Source organism: Cynocephalus volans, chromosome 2 (assembly GCF_027409185.1).
Source record: "Cynocephalus volans isolate mCynVol1 chromosome 2, mCynVol1.pri, whole genome shotgun sequence".
Lineage (NCBI taxonomy): Eukaryota > Metazoa > Chordata > Mammalia > Dermoptera > Cynocephalidae > Cynocephalus > Cynocephalus volans.
In genome coordinates, this window is record NC_084461.1 from 93,689,360 (window position 1) to 93,704,780 (window position 15,421).

Consider the following 15,421-nt stretch of genomic DNA (forward strand, 5'->3'; position numbering starts at 1 on the left):
AAGACAAAAACACACTCATCACTCAGATGCAAAATGGGCTTTGCAGTGCCAAGGAAGGGCAGAATTCAGAAAACTGAACAAATCACTTATTTACTTATTTACCCTATTACTTACAGATAAGAAAACTGAGTTCTAAAGATATTGTGTGACTTGCCCAAGGTCACACAGTGGTAAATTTATTCTTTCTTGATAATAAGAATTGAGGTTTGAGCCTTACTGAAGTGACTATTATTATTAGTGTTAATATTTCTTTCTGAAGTGTAAGATATTTGCTGGGAAAATTCCTATTTGGTCTTTTTATTGATTGGGTAAAAAAAATACGTGCAAAGTGAAAGAATATAATTGTGTTTAGCTCCTCTTGTATTTAACAGTCATTTTAGGATGCAGGGCTTGCCATAGTGCCTATTTTAAGGCTCAAATACAGAGACGAAGCTGAAATCTCACCATTCTCTCATCAGAATAACTGGAATGCGCCTAGATACTTGGCCATTTCTAACTCTGCATTCTTTGAGCTTCCCAGGCCTTCTCTTGTGCATGTCGTATTATCTTTTCTGTCCACAAAGATTTTGAAAAATCAGCAGAGTACAAGTAGCCCCTGAAATAAAGGCGTCATTCAAGGAACAAAGAAGTAGAAGGAGGGATCCAATTAAAATGATGAAAATCTTTAATTTTTATTTAGGTATACTTGTACGGACACGTGTATATACAAATACAGATCGTATGGGTTTGTTTGTGTGTGGGGTTGTTTTTTTTTTTTTTTACATTTTCTTTTACGTTTATATTATGTCAGCATTTCAAAACAGCACTCGATGAGTAAGTGCAAGGGGACTGCAAAGCAGGGCACTACAAGCACAGGACCACACGGAGCTGGACTTCACACCCAGACGCACACACAATGAGTGGCTTGAATGGGGTGTCAAGAGTAAGCATGGAAAGCGGATTTTGACTCATGGGTAACCTCCAACATGCCAGCATCTATTAAACTGTACAAACAATGGGAGCAAGCCCATTGTAGGGAGATTTGTCTCACACCCGAGCAGCTCTGGGGCAAATGCATGGGAAAAACTCAGTGATGCCAAACCAGAGACAGACCTGCCCATTCATGGCTCTGAGGGAAAATAAAACATGGGAGGAAAGCGAGAGACAAAATAATAAACATAAAAAGTAAAGGGGGGTGGTGTGGGCAAAAGGGGTGTTGGTGGAGGTGGTTTTCAGAAGAAAAGCTAGTGACCACAACTCTGAGAACAACGAATATGGAAGGGGAGTTCAAAACGGTTTTTCTTTTTTTTTTTTTTTTGAAATTAATAGAAATGGCTGCTGCCGTTGCTAAGGCACCGGAGAAAAACAGAGTCCCTGAAAACCCACAGGTACCGTGTGACTCTTCCTTTCACAACGACACACAGAGAGAGAGACAGCCCCCACATAACTTCCCTAAACAGACTGGTTTGCAACTATTCCCATGCGTGAGCTGAACACGATACTGAGAAGACTCTTCCTGGGGAAAAATGAAACAGTTCATGAAAACAACCACTAACAGAAAACCAAACCAAAAACCAAACCTTAGTACAGAACCAGTACTAAATTCCCTAAACCTTTTCAAACCAACATGCTGGCGGTGGGGCGGAAGGGACGACTCCAGGGCTCCAACATCAGACCTTGAAAACATTGAGGACAAAATATTGATCAAAAAAGTCATGTTGTCCCAGGTCCCAAGATGATGGAGTCTTAAGATAGAGTGGGTGGTGACCACACATGAGTCTTGTATGGAGCAGTGTCTCAGCCATTTGTGACTCTTTTCTTAGCCACGTACACACTGGATGTTTCAAAGCCTCAATGCATGTTTTGTATCCTGAAGATCTATTGTTCTCACTTACAAAAGACATAAGAATCAAATTAATACTTTATTATCAAACACTATATACAACAGAGGTTGCTAATAATACAGAATTTAAAGAACGCATTTTTTTTGTTCGTTTTGTTTTTTAATTTTTTACTTTTCTTTCCTCTGCCACCCAAGAAAGTACAGTACAAAACAAGAACCTAAACTAACACAACTGTTACCTGGTCTATTAAAGGATACACGGTATCCACTAAACAGACAGATCCTTATTTCCCTGCTTCATGTTGCAAAGCCCTTGGCAACCAGGGGCAAAGGTCACTGGGGTTTGACTAACTGGGGTGAGGGGCGGCTGTGGCTGCCCTTCAGACTTGTGAATTGTTTTTTAAATTAAAAGCTGCTACAAAGTTGCATCGACATCCTCTTAATCCCCCCAGAGGATTATAACACCACCACAAAAGGCCACCAGCACTTTTTGGACAAGATGAAAACTGTCTGACACTAATCATTTTCTTGAGAACTCCATGGCAAGTGCGTTAGCTATGATGACGTCACTTATAGTAGAGAAGCAACTGTCTACTGTCGTGGATAGTCTTTCTATTTTTTTTTTTTTTAACTTAATTTGCACTGGCACAATGGTGAAGTAAAGGGGTCTAATTTCATAGTGGAAAAATGAAAGACAATGGCAGAGAGGGCCATGAGTAATAATTTCATTATTTGTTAGAGACAAATGCTAGAAAAACCACAGAAGTCACCATTTCTAAAATTAAATTAGCACTGCTAATGTAATTATGACTAACTGGAACCATTTCGACATCATCTGATTTCCTTGTGGTTATAGAACATGCAGTGTATTGTTTTGGTTCTGACTATCGATCCATTTTAGAAGGTATCTTTTTCCCCCTACCTAAATTCCACGGGACCAACAAACCTGTAACTATTAATATAAAGAAGTATTTCTGGATATTATTGAGAGTACTGAGCATATAAATAAAGAAAAAAGGAATCAAATGCTGTGAACTTTTGTTTCAATGAAATGGTGGCTGCCTTCTGTGATAAAACCCTGCCACTCAAGAGAAGTTCCCGATGTCAGAGAGGAGGAGCATTGATTGTATCTGTGAGGCTGGCAACCCCATTCACACGGTTCCAGGTGAGCACAGACTCAGCAGTGATATCCACTCCCATGGGTAAGGTAAGCCCAGGTTACATTTCAACATGTGTACAACTCCCCAGGGCACAGTACATTTACAGCTGCCTTTCATTCACATATTTTTCTAAATCAGAACTACTCACAATTCTAAGCAAATTCCCATTCATGAAGTCTATCTATAATGACTCCCCCCCCCCTTTTTTTAACATATACATCTTAAAAAACAAATATATAAAAAAATCCTTCTTTTGCTGGAATGCTTTCAAATTTTCACATTTTACATGACTATCCCATTTTATTTTTTATTTTGAAAGGCATGGTTTCTATCGACATGTTGTGCAATAGCTAAAAAAAGGCTAGATTTCTTTTCCATTGGTCTGACACTTTTCCCTGTCTAGGCTTTGGAGTTTAAAGTTTGAGACAGCCCCACCAGTAGAAACCCCAAGGCTTGCATTTTCTGGTAATCAACTGGAAAGTCCTCTGTTGGCCATGCTAAGATTCCTTAAACAGGGCCATCGTGTACTTATCCTCCTCCTGCCCCACCCCCACAATGAAACAAGATAGCCCCCCCATATTTCTAAATGTATCAAGGGATACCACTTTTTCTCACAAGTTTAAATAGGACAAGCATATATACTCACTCTCAGCATAAAGTATATCTAAATAATGTATTTTCTATTCTAGTGGATTTTTAAAAAAATATTTTGTTAAAGTCTTTGGGACTCCATCTTGTTTATCTCCCACAGATAAACACATGTTCCCCCTATGCTTTAGGCTGTGTCAGAAAGGGAGAGAATATAAAATCAACACTTGAATTTTTTTATTCCAAACTTTGGAATTTTATTTCCAAATTTCCCTTTAGCCCTCCCAAGAAGTACTGGCTGACTCTCCTGGTGACAGGGACTTACGTCCGAGCCCCTGTGGTCGTGGAGGGTGGAGCAAAATGTGGGTACTAGGGTGGGAGTTGGGGAAAGGCCACAGCACACTGGTGCTCCAGCACAGCCAAGTCACTTCTCCTCTGGCCACCGACAACCTTTCCTTGGTACATATCGTCCCCCAGAGGAGCATCCAAAGCTATTCCACTATGCACTCATCAACCCTGGCTTGTCAGCCTTGGGGAAGGTCACTTTATTCATAAAAATGCCTCTTTGAGTTTCTAAAAAGAAAAAAAAGTTGTAGCACCATGGTGATCTGTATTCAAAGAAAAAGAAAAAATCTGGTGTGCACTGCCCAGTCACCAAAAAAATTAGAGGCATTCACACATACACACCCCCACCAAACATATAGTTCTGCACCCAACTGCCTCCTAGAAAAAAAGGCTTCTTTTTAAAGAGCATGAGTTTTGCTGTCAAGAATGCTTTAAGACAGTCATATTAAAAAACCCAGTGTCTCAACCTTTTAGAAGCCTGTTCATTTATACACTCCTAGAGGAGATGGTGTAATATTATATCTATTCTCAATACCTCCCCTCTGGACATGACATGGTGACATGATGCCCTGCACGATCATCTTACAGTCCTGAATGAGAAGGCATAAATATTGTATAGGAGAGGAAAGCCCTCCCGGGCCCAGCCATCACTGGCTGCATCTGCCACTATTCTTCCTTGTCCACATCCCACTGACACAGTGCGCTAACGGAGGTGAGCTCTTAGAGGAGAATGCACAGGAGCTGACGAACCACTAGTGTCACTACGACAATTTGGCATTTTCATCTGGAGTCCATTTAATTTGGAAGGGGTGAGAGAAGTCAGGGGCAAGGGCGTGGGGTGGGGTGGGGTGAGGGAGGCAGCAACTAGTTTAGCCCCCCATGGCCCCAAGTTGTTGCTTAGAATTCAGGCTGAAAGAAAGAAAACAAAAATCTGACATCTGCCAAAAACCAATAACAAGTCCCTTCTTAGGATGAGCAGTTAGGTGGATCTCTGGTGTTCCAAGACCCTGATGTCTTCTGTGACGGGTGACGGGAGGAGACTGTGCTATAATGTCAAAAGCATCGCCAGGAGGAACAGTAGGATTGCCAAAAGGCGGCTGGGTATCCTTGGTGTCTGTGCCGCGTTCTCGCCGCGGGATGGCTCGGCTGACTCATGTACGGTGTCATCTGTTCAAATAGAAAGCACACATTCCAATGAGATTTCACATCCTTAATAACTCTCTTGCAGCAGCCTGCTGTTAACAGACCTCGCCACCCTCTGCAAAATAGGGTAATGAACCTTGTGCCACCATTGACTTTCATGTCTGCATAATCACTCATTATTTACAGCAAACAAAGGAGAGGCAGAGAAAATTGGACTTTCTCAGCAATATTACTACTTTCCTTAAAAACTGAGAGGAAAAACTGTACATACACTGTAACCTTTGGCACGTGAGCTACTTTGGTTTTTTAGCAGTTAGACCCCTTGCACAAACTTAAGTCATCTGAAAACGTACTTTTAAACCTAAGATGCCATGGAGAGGCAAGTGACATTGGGGGGTGGAGGGAAGAGGTGGTTATGTTGGCATATTAGTGGCTAACCAGGATGGGCTGCTCATTTTCCTCTTTTTAGCCGTTTCATAGGATTACTGTTGAATGCCTGGTTGTTGAACGTCTAGATGAATTTTCACATAAGAAAAACTAAGTGCCAAAAAAGAGCATTTTAAATAAACTCTACATAATGCCCAGTAAATTTCAACAAACCGGTGCCCACTGGTTCGACTACAATTAGGAATCAATTATGGTGCTATTTCCACTACAATCCTTGTATTTCCAGGATTAAATTACTTGAACTTGACTATTTTTATTTTTATTGGGCTGAAGCTCGGCATAAATTATCAGCGTGGATGCAAACTTTCCTCTAAATAAAATGGATTAAGTGAGTTAAGCTTCTTTTATTTAGCTATAAATTGTTCTAGGAGGCTGCCTGTGACTTCGGATAGCCTTCCCTGATCTGCATGATTAACAAGCTTAACTTTGAAACGAGAACTTTGCAGCAATTAGTACCCAAAGATAGATCACGGAGACTTGCCTATGGGCTCTGCTCTGCTCTAGTGCTGCCTGCCTTCTTCCTTCCACCTGGCTAACTTGTGCTTTCAGACGAAGTGATCTCTGAACGACGTGTTCTGGGGACCACCAGTGGGCATCTGCAGATTCTACTTCAGCATCAAGGGAACTTCCTGTAGCAGCTCCGCAATTGCCACCAGGGACACACTCAATGGTCAATCAGGCAGAACGGTAACAAGTAAGACTCGAGTGATTGCTTTCAATTATGTTGATCTCATAGGGTAGTCCCTGAATACCCTGAATCTCCCACCTCAATCTCCTTAATGGATTAACTATCCATTATTTTAAACTCATTTATATTTTCCTACCACACAACATGTCACCACGAGGACGTTTTTTCTTGACAGGGCAGGGTCACACTCTCTATTATTTGTCCTAAAGTGACCACTTCTCAGGCTCACAGGCTGGCCCCTGCTCATTTGGAACGTTTCTGTTCATCACGTTCATTCCCAATATAATCTAAGAAATATGTCCTCTCGATGTCCTCTGCCCTGAAGTGGTCTTATCATTTTCGCCTGTCCTCATGAAGAAGCTGCTACAGCCCTTTGTTAAATTTGCACCGCTTTCCTGGACCTTAGCAAACCTGCACGGAATGGTTTTAGCTTAGAATAGAAAAGGTTAAAATGTGAGAATGGAAGATAAATGGATGCAGAGGAAAATATCAAGTCCTGAACAATGTAGCCAAATACTTGCAGACCGTCATCTTTGCTCTTTTTTAGCCTTGAAAATGTAAATCTGTAGTTAACAGGAAGGAGAAATAAAGGCTCTTAATAGCCCTGAAATTAAAATCCGAATCACTTTCTTAAGAGCACCAATATGTTGTCAATCAAAGCAATGACGCACTTTAGGCTCAACTGTGAAAGAGCCATAAGCCCTGAGGATTCCAGAGTTAATTTTGAAACATCACTTATATTTACGTACCTGCAATTACATTAGCTATTGGGTTCTTCTCTACCTTATTTTTACTAACATATTACCCCATCCTTCACCTTGTATAGTTTGAAAGTGGGTGGCTAAAAGTTACCCAGGTAGCACCTGCATACTTAGTGCGAGTATGAAGGGGACCTTCACCACCCCAGTCCCTTCCAGGTGCTTAGTGACGGCTATCACAGGCCCACTCAGCACGAGACACGGTGAACTAACCTTATGGGATAATTGAGAGGAAGGTTTTGGTTTTTCATGTAAGTGAAGCATGAGGCTAAATGTGCCTTTCAGTCCTCTAATCATAGACAATCTGGGGTATTAGCCCTTTTATGAGCAATTAATGAATATATACTGTCTTGCCCCCAAAGGGGAAAACCTGTCCCATCAGGACATCACCATTGTCCTCTCCTTCCTGTAACACACTGTTTCTCACTAAGGATTCTACATCCTTTGATTAAAACAGGGCCTCAGTGTTGGGAGATCCGATGGCCCCTGAAAATGAAATAGAAACTGGATGTCATTTGGGTAAATCTGAGCAATTTCAGCACTCTAAGGAGGAATTCATAAGCAAAATCTAGGCCAATGGAAATTATACCTAAATATGAGAGAATTTCTAACTCATGTAACAGTGAACATGGCTTGGAAGAAGAAAATGTTCCTCTTCAGAAGCCAAATCAAGTCTTGCCTCCCGGCTACAGGATGTCACAACGTGGGAGCTTCAATGGTTAACTGAGAGAACACTAGCAATATTTTGGAGCATGTTATGTGGCATATGTCTGCCCTGAGATCATCCTGCATCCCTGATGATAGGAAACTGGCAGGCAGAGTGTGCAAGCAAACGAAGAAGACAAATACATTCCAAAGACAGGTGAATTAGTACACTTCGCTGAGAACATGCAGAGGAATCCTCTCAGGCTTGCTGGGTTCATAAAGTCTGTGTCTACACCCAGGGCTGGGTAAAGGTGAATATTCATTCACCCGACTGTTCAACACAGTCGTGAGGAGCTGCGAGTCTGATGGAATTTTCTAAGAAATAAGATGAAGTACTCAAATTTGTTATTGTATTCATACTGCCAGGGATTGTGGTTCAACAGTGTCTCACTTTTTTAGTGAAGATGTCACCAACAAGCCCTTGAATATAGCCATGAGTGACTCAAGAAGCTTTTCCTGCACGATGCCGATGCACCACCCCCAACGCACAGGAGCACACACCTAACTATGTTCTGTCAGACTTTTGCAAACTTACGTCAGTCAGTTATACATCCATAGATTTGGGGCTAACATGAATTCAAAAGACTGTGAAATATGCTCATGTATGAAAGCATTTAAATATCTTGCATTTTATCATTAGCTGATTTCAATGGTAATGTTCCTAATGGTGAAACAGTTCTCAGTGTGCCTCTTCATTACCAGAGAAAAACATAACAATCTGTTAGGTTTCTAAACAGCCTTTTACTCTCTAGAAAGGCAGTGGAGTTTACCTGGAAAAAAGATCATGGGAAAGATATGCCTACATTCTCCACAACATGTATCAAAAAATCATAGTTCTGGGTAACTTTTGTCTATAACATGCCCAACTCTGCCAGTCATTCCAATCATAATCTATTAACAAAGTCATGAGAATGAAGTCCTCTTTATGAACATCTATACTTCTGGTAATGGTAAGAAAATACTACTTTTATACTAATGTTAGAATGGGAGTCAAGAAATCTGAATATTAAACCTAGGTCTATCTAACTAGCTGTGTGGCTTGGGCAAGTCTCCTCAGTCACACAAGGAAGAGTGTAGACCCTGTGGTCTTTAAAAGAAATCCCATCTAATTTGTAGATCCTATGGTGGTCCAAGTCCTAGAGCTCGCGAGAAGTCTGGTATCTTGAAAAGTCACAGTAATGCTTCCAGATTTCCAGGACACAATTACAGTGTGACCAAATCAGCACTCATTCCTTGCTACATTCTAACATGGCTAACTGATCCCTGGGGAGCCACTAAGGTCTCTGAGAGCTCACTATATACACTCTCGTTTGTGCTCTAGGTAAGATGCCTGCCTTAGAAAAACAGGAATTCTTGGGGAAAAACCCTAACTCCTCCTGTCAATCACAATGTGAAAGCTATTGTATGTCTGGAAGCACCGCATTTACTCAGGGCAGGTTTCCCTGAGGCTCACTGACTGTTGTCCCAGTGGCAATACTCAGAGGATAAAGAGGACCTCAAAATCCTTTAATTTCTAGGACCATGAGAAAGAGGAGTCCTACTACAAGAAGAAAAAAAAACAAATTCTCTGTTTACATAAGGGGGCTCAAATCTCTCTGTGAAGAGGAAATAATTTTATTTCCTTTCAGATTTCTGATGATCATGGGAGATGGGTAAGGAAACTAGTGAAGATCTCATGCAGGTGGGGTGAGGACAGGACACCACACAGGAAGGGGGGCACACAAGGCTTTGAGGCACACCCCTCAATGAATAGTGGATAGAGTGCTACCACCCCTCACAATCAACCATTTGCATTAAATGCTCAGATTGAATTTATAGCCACATGGATAGTTTACAGGTTTACATAATCCACAGTAGGCTACAGCCTAAATGCTTTAATGTGAGCTTTTGTGGGTTTTATTTTTCTTCACAGTGATGGGAAAGTTTGGGTGTGTGGAAGCAGAAAAAATTTATTTATCCTTAAAACTTATTTTGCCTCAGTAATCAGGGATCACATTTGGTTCAACAGGCTACTAGCACATTTGTGGGAGCAGCAGGTGTGTGAATTTGTGGTGGCAACATGATTATACTTCTTCAAACCAACTGCTATTGACAACAGCACAAATAAGATTGAAATAAAATGGAGTTCTTTAGATAAGTTCATTGATGCACGTGAATTTCTCGAGAAAACTAAATATGTTGAATTAGTTCCTATTTTGTGCAGTATTCTTACTACTTTTATCCACAGATTTGGACAGAATACAAATGAGAATTTTATAAACATATATAATAGAAATGTTTTGTCTTTTATGAAAACAGATCCTTTAAAATTCACAGTGATTCACCAGCATGCTCTGAGGATATGGTAAAAGGCAGCGAGATTTTAGCATTCTGATGGGATTTCTATATTAGGATATTGCATTAGATCAAACCCATGTCCAGAAAAAAAAAGTCATATTTTATCTGGCGTGCATTACATATAGATACTGGAGGAATGAGGTAGAATAGAAGTAATTTTAGCATTGATATCAATGAGCAAAAGCAGAACAACTATAACATGCAGACATGCAAAGAGGAAGAAAGGAAAAAAAGTACTGAAGCACCACAGAGATAGATGCATTTGTTAAAAGAGATTCTCTAAGCATACTAACCTGCTGGTTCTAATGAATTTTCTACTTTGTCGTTAACATCGAAAACACGATCATGAACACCTATAGTTTTCATACAGCTATCTATAACAAAAATAGAGATAACAGCCAAATATGTTAGTGAAGACACCCTTTAACTCCCATTTCTTTTCTCTTTCTCTCTATTTTTTCCTCTTATTTATGTAGAGATTGTTTTACAATCAATGGCATGTATCTGAATGCCAATATTGTTCCCGTTTGCTGTGCACGTACAACAGTCTAAGAAACAACAAGTTAGCAACTGCTGTGTACTTAAATAAAAGCATCATGAAGAATGATGAGAAAAAATATAATGAAAACTAAAACATGGATGTTGATATACAAAACAGATACCACAAAAGATTTAACAGTAAAAAAATTTACCGCTGTGAACCAAACCACACAATAAAGCATGCGCAGTGAAGCCACCCTCTGAAGCTCATTCTATGAACTTACTTGTTGGTCTCACAAAGACTTTGAGCTTTAGACAGGACCTTCTTCCATTATCTGGGATTGCAGAAGCTGTGGATAAGACAGAGAGAGAGAGAGAGCAAGAGGGAAAGAAGAAAACAAGAACAGATTACTCTTGATTTTCACATACAAATAGTCTACAATAAATTTTTTTCCTGAACAAAGAACTTTCTCCAATTCTTCCCGAAAGTTAAAACAAACACTACTTTTCAGATTGCTCTAGACTGCTAATAGAAAAACTACTTTCACATCACTATCTTCTCTTTTCAATATACTACAGAATCATGCAAAAATGTGGGTAATATGTGAAAAAAAAACCTTGGATTTTTATTTCAAAGGCTCTTCCATTTAACTTGATCTGTTATCAATTTTCTCTAAATTAAAAGTATAATGTTTGAGCCCTCCTGGTTTTATAGAGCTACTACACCTCTTCTATTGCAGGAAAAGGGGCCCAACAGAGACCCAAGGTGAAAGTGCTAGCAAAAACCAATAACAGATAGTTACAAGGCAGACTTAAACATGACCTGTTTCTGCTGGGGAAAGCAGAGCTTTGTCTGTCCTGAAAGCTTGTCTGTCAGTGCTTTGCAGGTAATTCAATTAGAGGTTTTACTCAGAGCTTGGCTCCACATTCTATATGACTAAACCAAGCCCAGCAACTTCCATCATGCTATTATAAGTACAATATGCTATTGAGAAAGTACTGTGTTGTAATGGTACATTTATTTTTTTATATTTGCCATGGAGAAGGATGGAATTAATCAAGTGGGCTTACCAAAACATGACAACATGTTTCAAGTTATAAATCATCTGAGGAAGAAACTTTCTTTTCTCCAAGATAATAAGACTGTAAACTTTCCCTACGTTTGAAAGATTATCTCCCTTCAGTACTCACGACATAATGTCAAAGGGATTTCCAAGGGCGGTGAGACCCTTAACAACCGCATGTGTTTACTAATGCATTCTAGAAATGACAAAAATTACAGAAATGAGTGCTGCATATTTTCCTCCCTATGTGTTTGCTTCAAGTGGTTTCTTTGTTCAGAGAAAGCAGATGACATTAATCAAAACACACATGGCTTACAATTAGTTTGGTAATACCCAGAGTGACAAAGAGAGAACGAGCATTTGGTGTGCATTCTCTCCTTTGTTTTTATTTTTTTATTATTCCTCATGGGGAGTCCAGAAGACAAAAATGCTTATTTTGCAGGTGAGAGGAATCAAGATGGAAACTCCAAACTAATTTTACATGAATCTCCTTATGTAACTCCAGATTCATGTAACTCTCCTGAAGGAGAACTTATAAATTTACCACCTAAAAGACACCGAGCAATAAAGGACCTCCCAGTGTCACTCTATTCAACACCTATTGAAAACTCTTTTAATTTTAAGATGAAAGTATAGAAGAAAGATGTTTTCGGTCCTCCCCATCTCCCCTGGTCGCTGTGACAAGCAGTTAAGAAGTGCTAACAGCTGGCTTTGCTGTAGGCTTTCATTAAATCAAAGTCAGAAAAACTCCCTCTACTGACATTTACAGTAACTAGTGTGTTATTTAGGGCACAATGTTTGCACTCTGTGGTTTGATCCAGGAAATGGTGTCCTTCCTGTGGGCCCCAACTGCAAATGTGCATGTCACAAATACAGTACACATAGGTGACTCCAATTCATTAGAGAAACTGTGGATTCTTGAAAGAGTGTATGTCTTATTCATGAGAGGTGGTACGAAAAAGTGACACATGGATATTTACACTGCTGTTCTATGGATTTCTGAGCTGAGATGAACTCACTTCAAGCCCTGTGAACTTGATTTGCCACATGCAAATAACGGATTTTACAGATGACACTGCAAGACAAACAGGCTCAAGGTGGGATCAAATGTGTAATTGTTTTAGTGAGGAGCTTCTTGGATTTAGTACAAGTCTTTCAGATTTCTATTTAGAGAAATAAATCCAGGACACTAAAATTATTGTAAAGAACACTGAAATAACTAAACAGCAGTCAATGATAAGCTGTCCACGAAAAAAACGGAGCGTTTTCTCACCAGCTCTCAAGAGGGACACTAGCCTTAGCAACCGATGAGCTACAATCTTTTGTGAATTAAAAATATCAAATATATTTATATTCATATAAAATATAAAAGGAAAGCCTCTCTTCCCCATCAATCTTCCCCATCAATCTTCCCCATTACTTCTTCATCTCTCATCATCAGAAAAGCTGTAACAATCAAAATGTGATTAATGCCTTGTGGTACTGTTTGTTATACTTTAATTCTTATGAATAAAGAATATTAACATACAATGTGGTACAAGTACACAATACAGATTACATTAAGTGGGTTGACTCCACAATCTCTGGCCTGAACTCATGGACTAAACTCCTACCCTAAGAGCTAACCAGAGAGCTGTGACTTGTTCGGTCAGTATAACTTGGGTTCCTTCTTATCACATCCAAAAACAAAAATAAAAACAAAAAAGATTAAAAGAAAAAAAAAAAACATTTCCATATACCAAAAAAACTTCCATTTTTTATACAAGGTTTTCAAAAGTGAGACTGTGACTTTACTCCATGTATGTTCAAGGTTTCTTCACCCCATATCCCTTGGCTGGCAAATGCAGAATGTCTTTATACCACCTAAAACTACAGATGATTAATTATTAGCAATATTTGAAGCTATAAGGTAATTAGAAAATTAACAATCAACATTGAAAACTGATAGTGAATAATTATCAAAATGCATTATACCAGTATACTACTGCAGCTTTATCCATCACTTTAAACACTTAAAACTCCTACTATGTGCCAGCTAGATGCAAGGATATATGAGACATACTGTTTCTGCCCTTGGTTTTGCTCATTCCAGGTGGGACATAGATATGAACCACAGTTATATCTATGGGTCTAGAGTGATCCATGTGATATGGTAACTGAGATTTACACGAAGAGCCAGCAACAGCTTTGGGTAGGAAGTGTTATCTTTGTCTGGGATTGTGAGAGTGTCCTGGACATGCTTATCAAAGAGACTTTTATCAGAGGCTTCACAGGTTCTCCAGAAGGCAACCAATAGCAACTAGGACAAAAGCATTAAAATATTTCATCCCTGCATTCCCACATTGGAGCTTTGGCAACCAAAAAGAGGTATTAACCCGCAATAGGGGAAGAGAACCTAGACCCGAAATCCTCCTATAAAGATACATGGATTTTCCAGTAGAATTTTTCAAATTAAGATAAGAAATGTCTTCGACGGTTGCCACGTAATCCAATTCACATCCCTTTACTCAGTTTACTACTGAAAATGTACATCTGGAGCCAGGAAGTTGGGAGCAGGGATATGGCACTATTAAAACAGGCACAATCTTCCATTTCGTTATCTTAATAGCTACTTTATAAATCAATCCATAGGGTCCCTCCCTCTAATGAGTGTCAGAGGACCAATCAAAACCTTGTAACACATAATGAAATACAAGGTGGGGGCCTGCTGGTTCTCTGTCTAGAGTGTCATGCTAATAAGGCCACGAGGGCCCCTTCTCTTCACTTTCTTCCATGACCTCAAACAGGGGCCCTAACTTCAGCCTTTCCTGAAAACCCATTCCCTTGGTCTCCTGGGGCTTAGGTGAGCACGGCTCAGCACTTTTCAGCCAATTTGGTACGTAAAGGGAACCATATTCATTGCCCCCAGGTTAGTACTCGTAAAAGCTGTACTCATATTTAGCATTGCAAATACAGACAGTTCTGACTTACAATTTTCTGACTTTATATGATGGGTTTGTCGGGATGTAACCCGATAAGTTGAGAAGTATCTGTATATGTAATATTCACAGCACAATTCACTGCAGGTCTATCATTCAGACTTGGCAAGAAAACACTGGCATTGTGCTTGTGGCAGGCAGCTTCTGGCTTGGCTGCCATTGGTCCTCACCTCCTTGTATGCAGGCCTTTGTGTAAACCCCTCCCGAGAGTGGGCTGAGCTTATTATCTTGCTTCTAATAAGTAGAACACAGCAAAGTGATGGGAGTCACTTATATACTTATGCTGTAAGACTGCAGCTGCCTTCTTGCTCACACTATCTCTTGCTCATGAAGCAAGGTGCCATTTTGTGAGATTCCCAATGGAGAGGCCCATGTGGCAAGGAACTTAGACAAACTTCCAACCAAGAGCATGCAAGGAACCAATGACCTGCAAGTAACTAAATCTGGCTAACAATCGTATAAATGATCTAGAAAGTGAATCCTTTTCAGTTGAGCCTTGAGATGACTGTTGCCTTGTGAGAGAACCAAAAGGACACGTAAGCTGCACCTGGATTCCTCATACGTGGATACTGTGAAATAAGAAATGTTGCTATTTTAGCCACAAAATTTTGAGGTTATTTGTTCATCAAGAGCTAACTGATATAATGGAGTAAACAAACAAATCTGTGCAATGAAAGGCTTCTCAAGGCCAACTTTAGAGTTAAGAGCCAAGACACTGCAGCCTCCTCTGCTCCTGGACAGCCATGGCCCTGCTCGCACAGCTGCTCATTCCTTATTCTGCTTCCAGGCCTAAACGACAGGGTCCTTTGCTAGTTTACATTTCAAGCTACCATAACAAGTCCACTTAAAATATGCCTTGAAGAGAGGTAATTATAAACTGCTGTTGAAGAAATACTACAAGACATA

The 15,421-nt window shown here is 39.9% G+C and overlaps 1 protein-coding gene across 3 annotated transcripts in view; it reads right to left on the reverse strand.

Moving 5' to 3' along the window:
* Positions 1-3,533: 3,533 nt before the first annotated feature.
* The window catches only part of EFNA5 (ephrin A5), a 284,450-nt gene continuing 272,562 nt past the window's right edge, over positions 3,534-15,421 (reverse strand). For 2 of the 3 annotated variants that reach the window (XM_063085883.1, XM_063085884.1), the window contains exons 3-5: positions 10,758-10,823; positions 10,287-10,367; positions 3,534-5,082 (exon numbers count right to left, since the gene is read on the reverse strand). In XM_063085883.1, coding sequence (XP_062941953.1) covers positions 4,961-5,082; positions 10,287-10,367; positions 10,758-10,823 — 269 coding nt within the window. In that variant the 3' untranslated portion in view covers positions 3,534-4,960. The remainder of the gene's footprint in view (positions 5,083-10,286; positions 10,368-10,757; positions 10,824-15,421) is intronic. The other variant, XM_063085886.1, reaches the window with a different exon arrangement.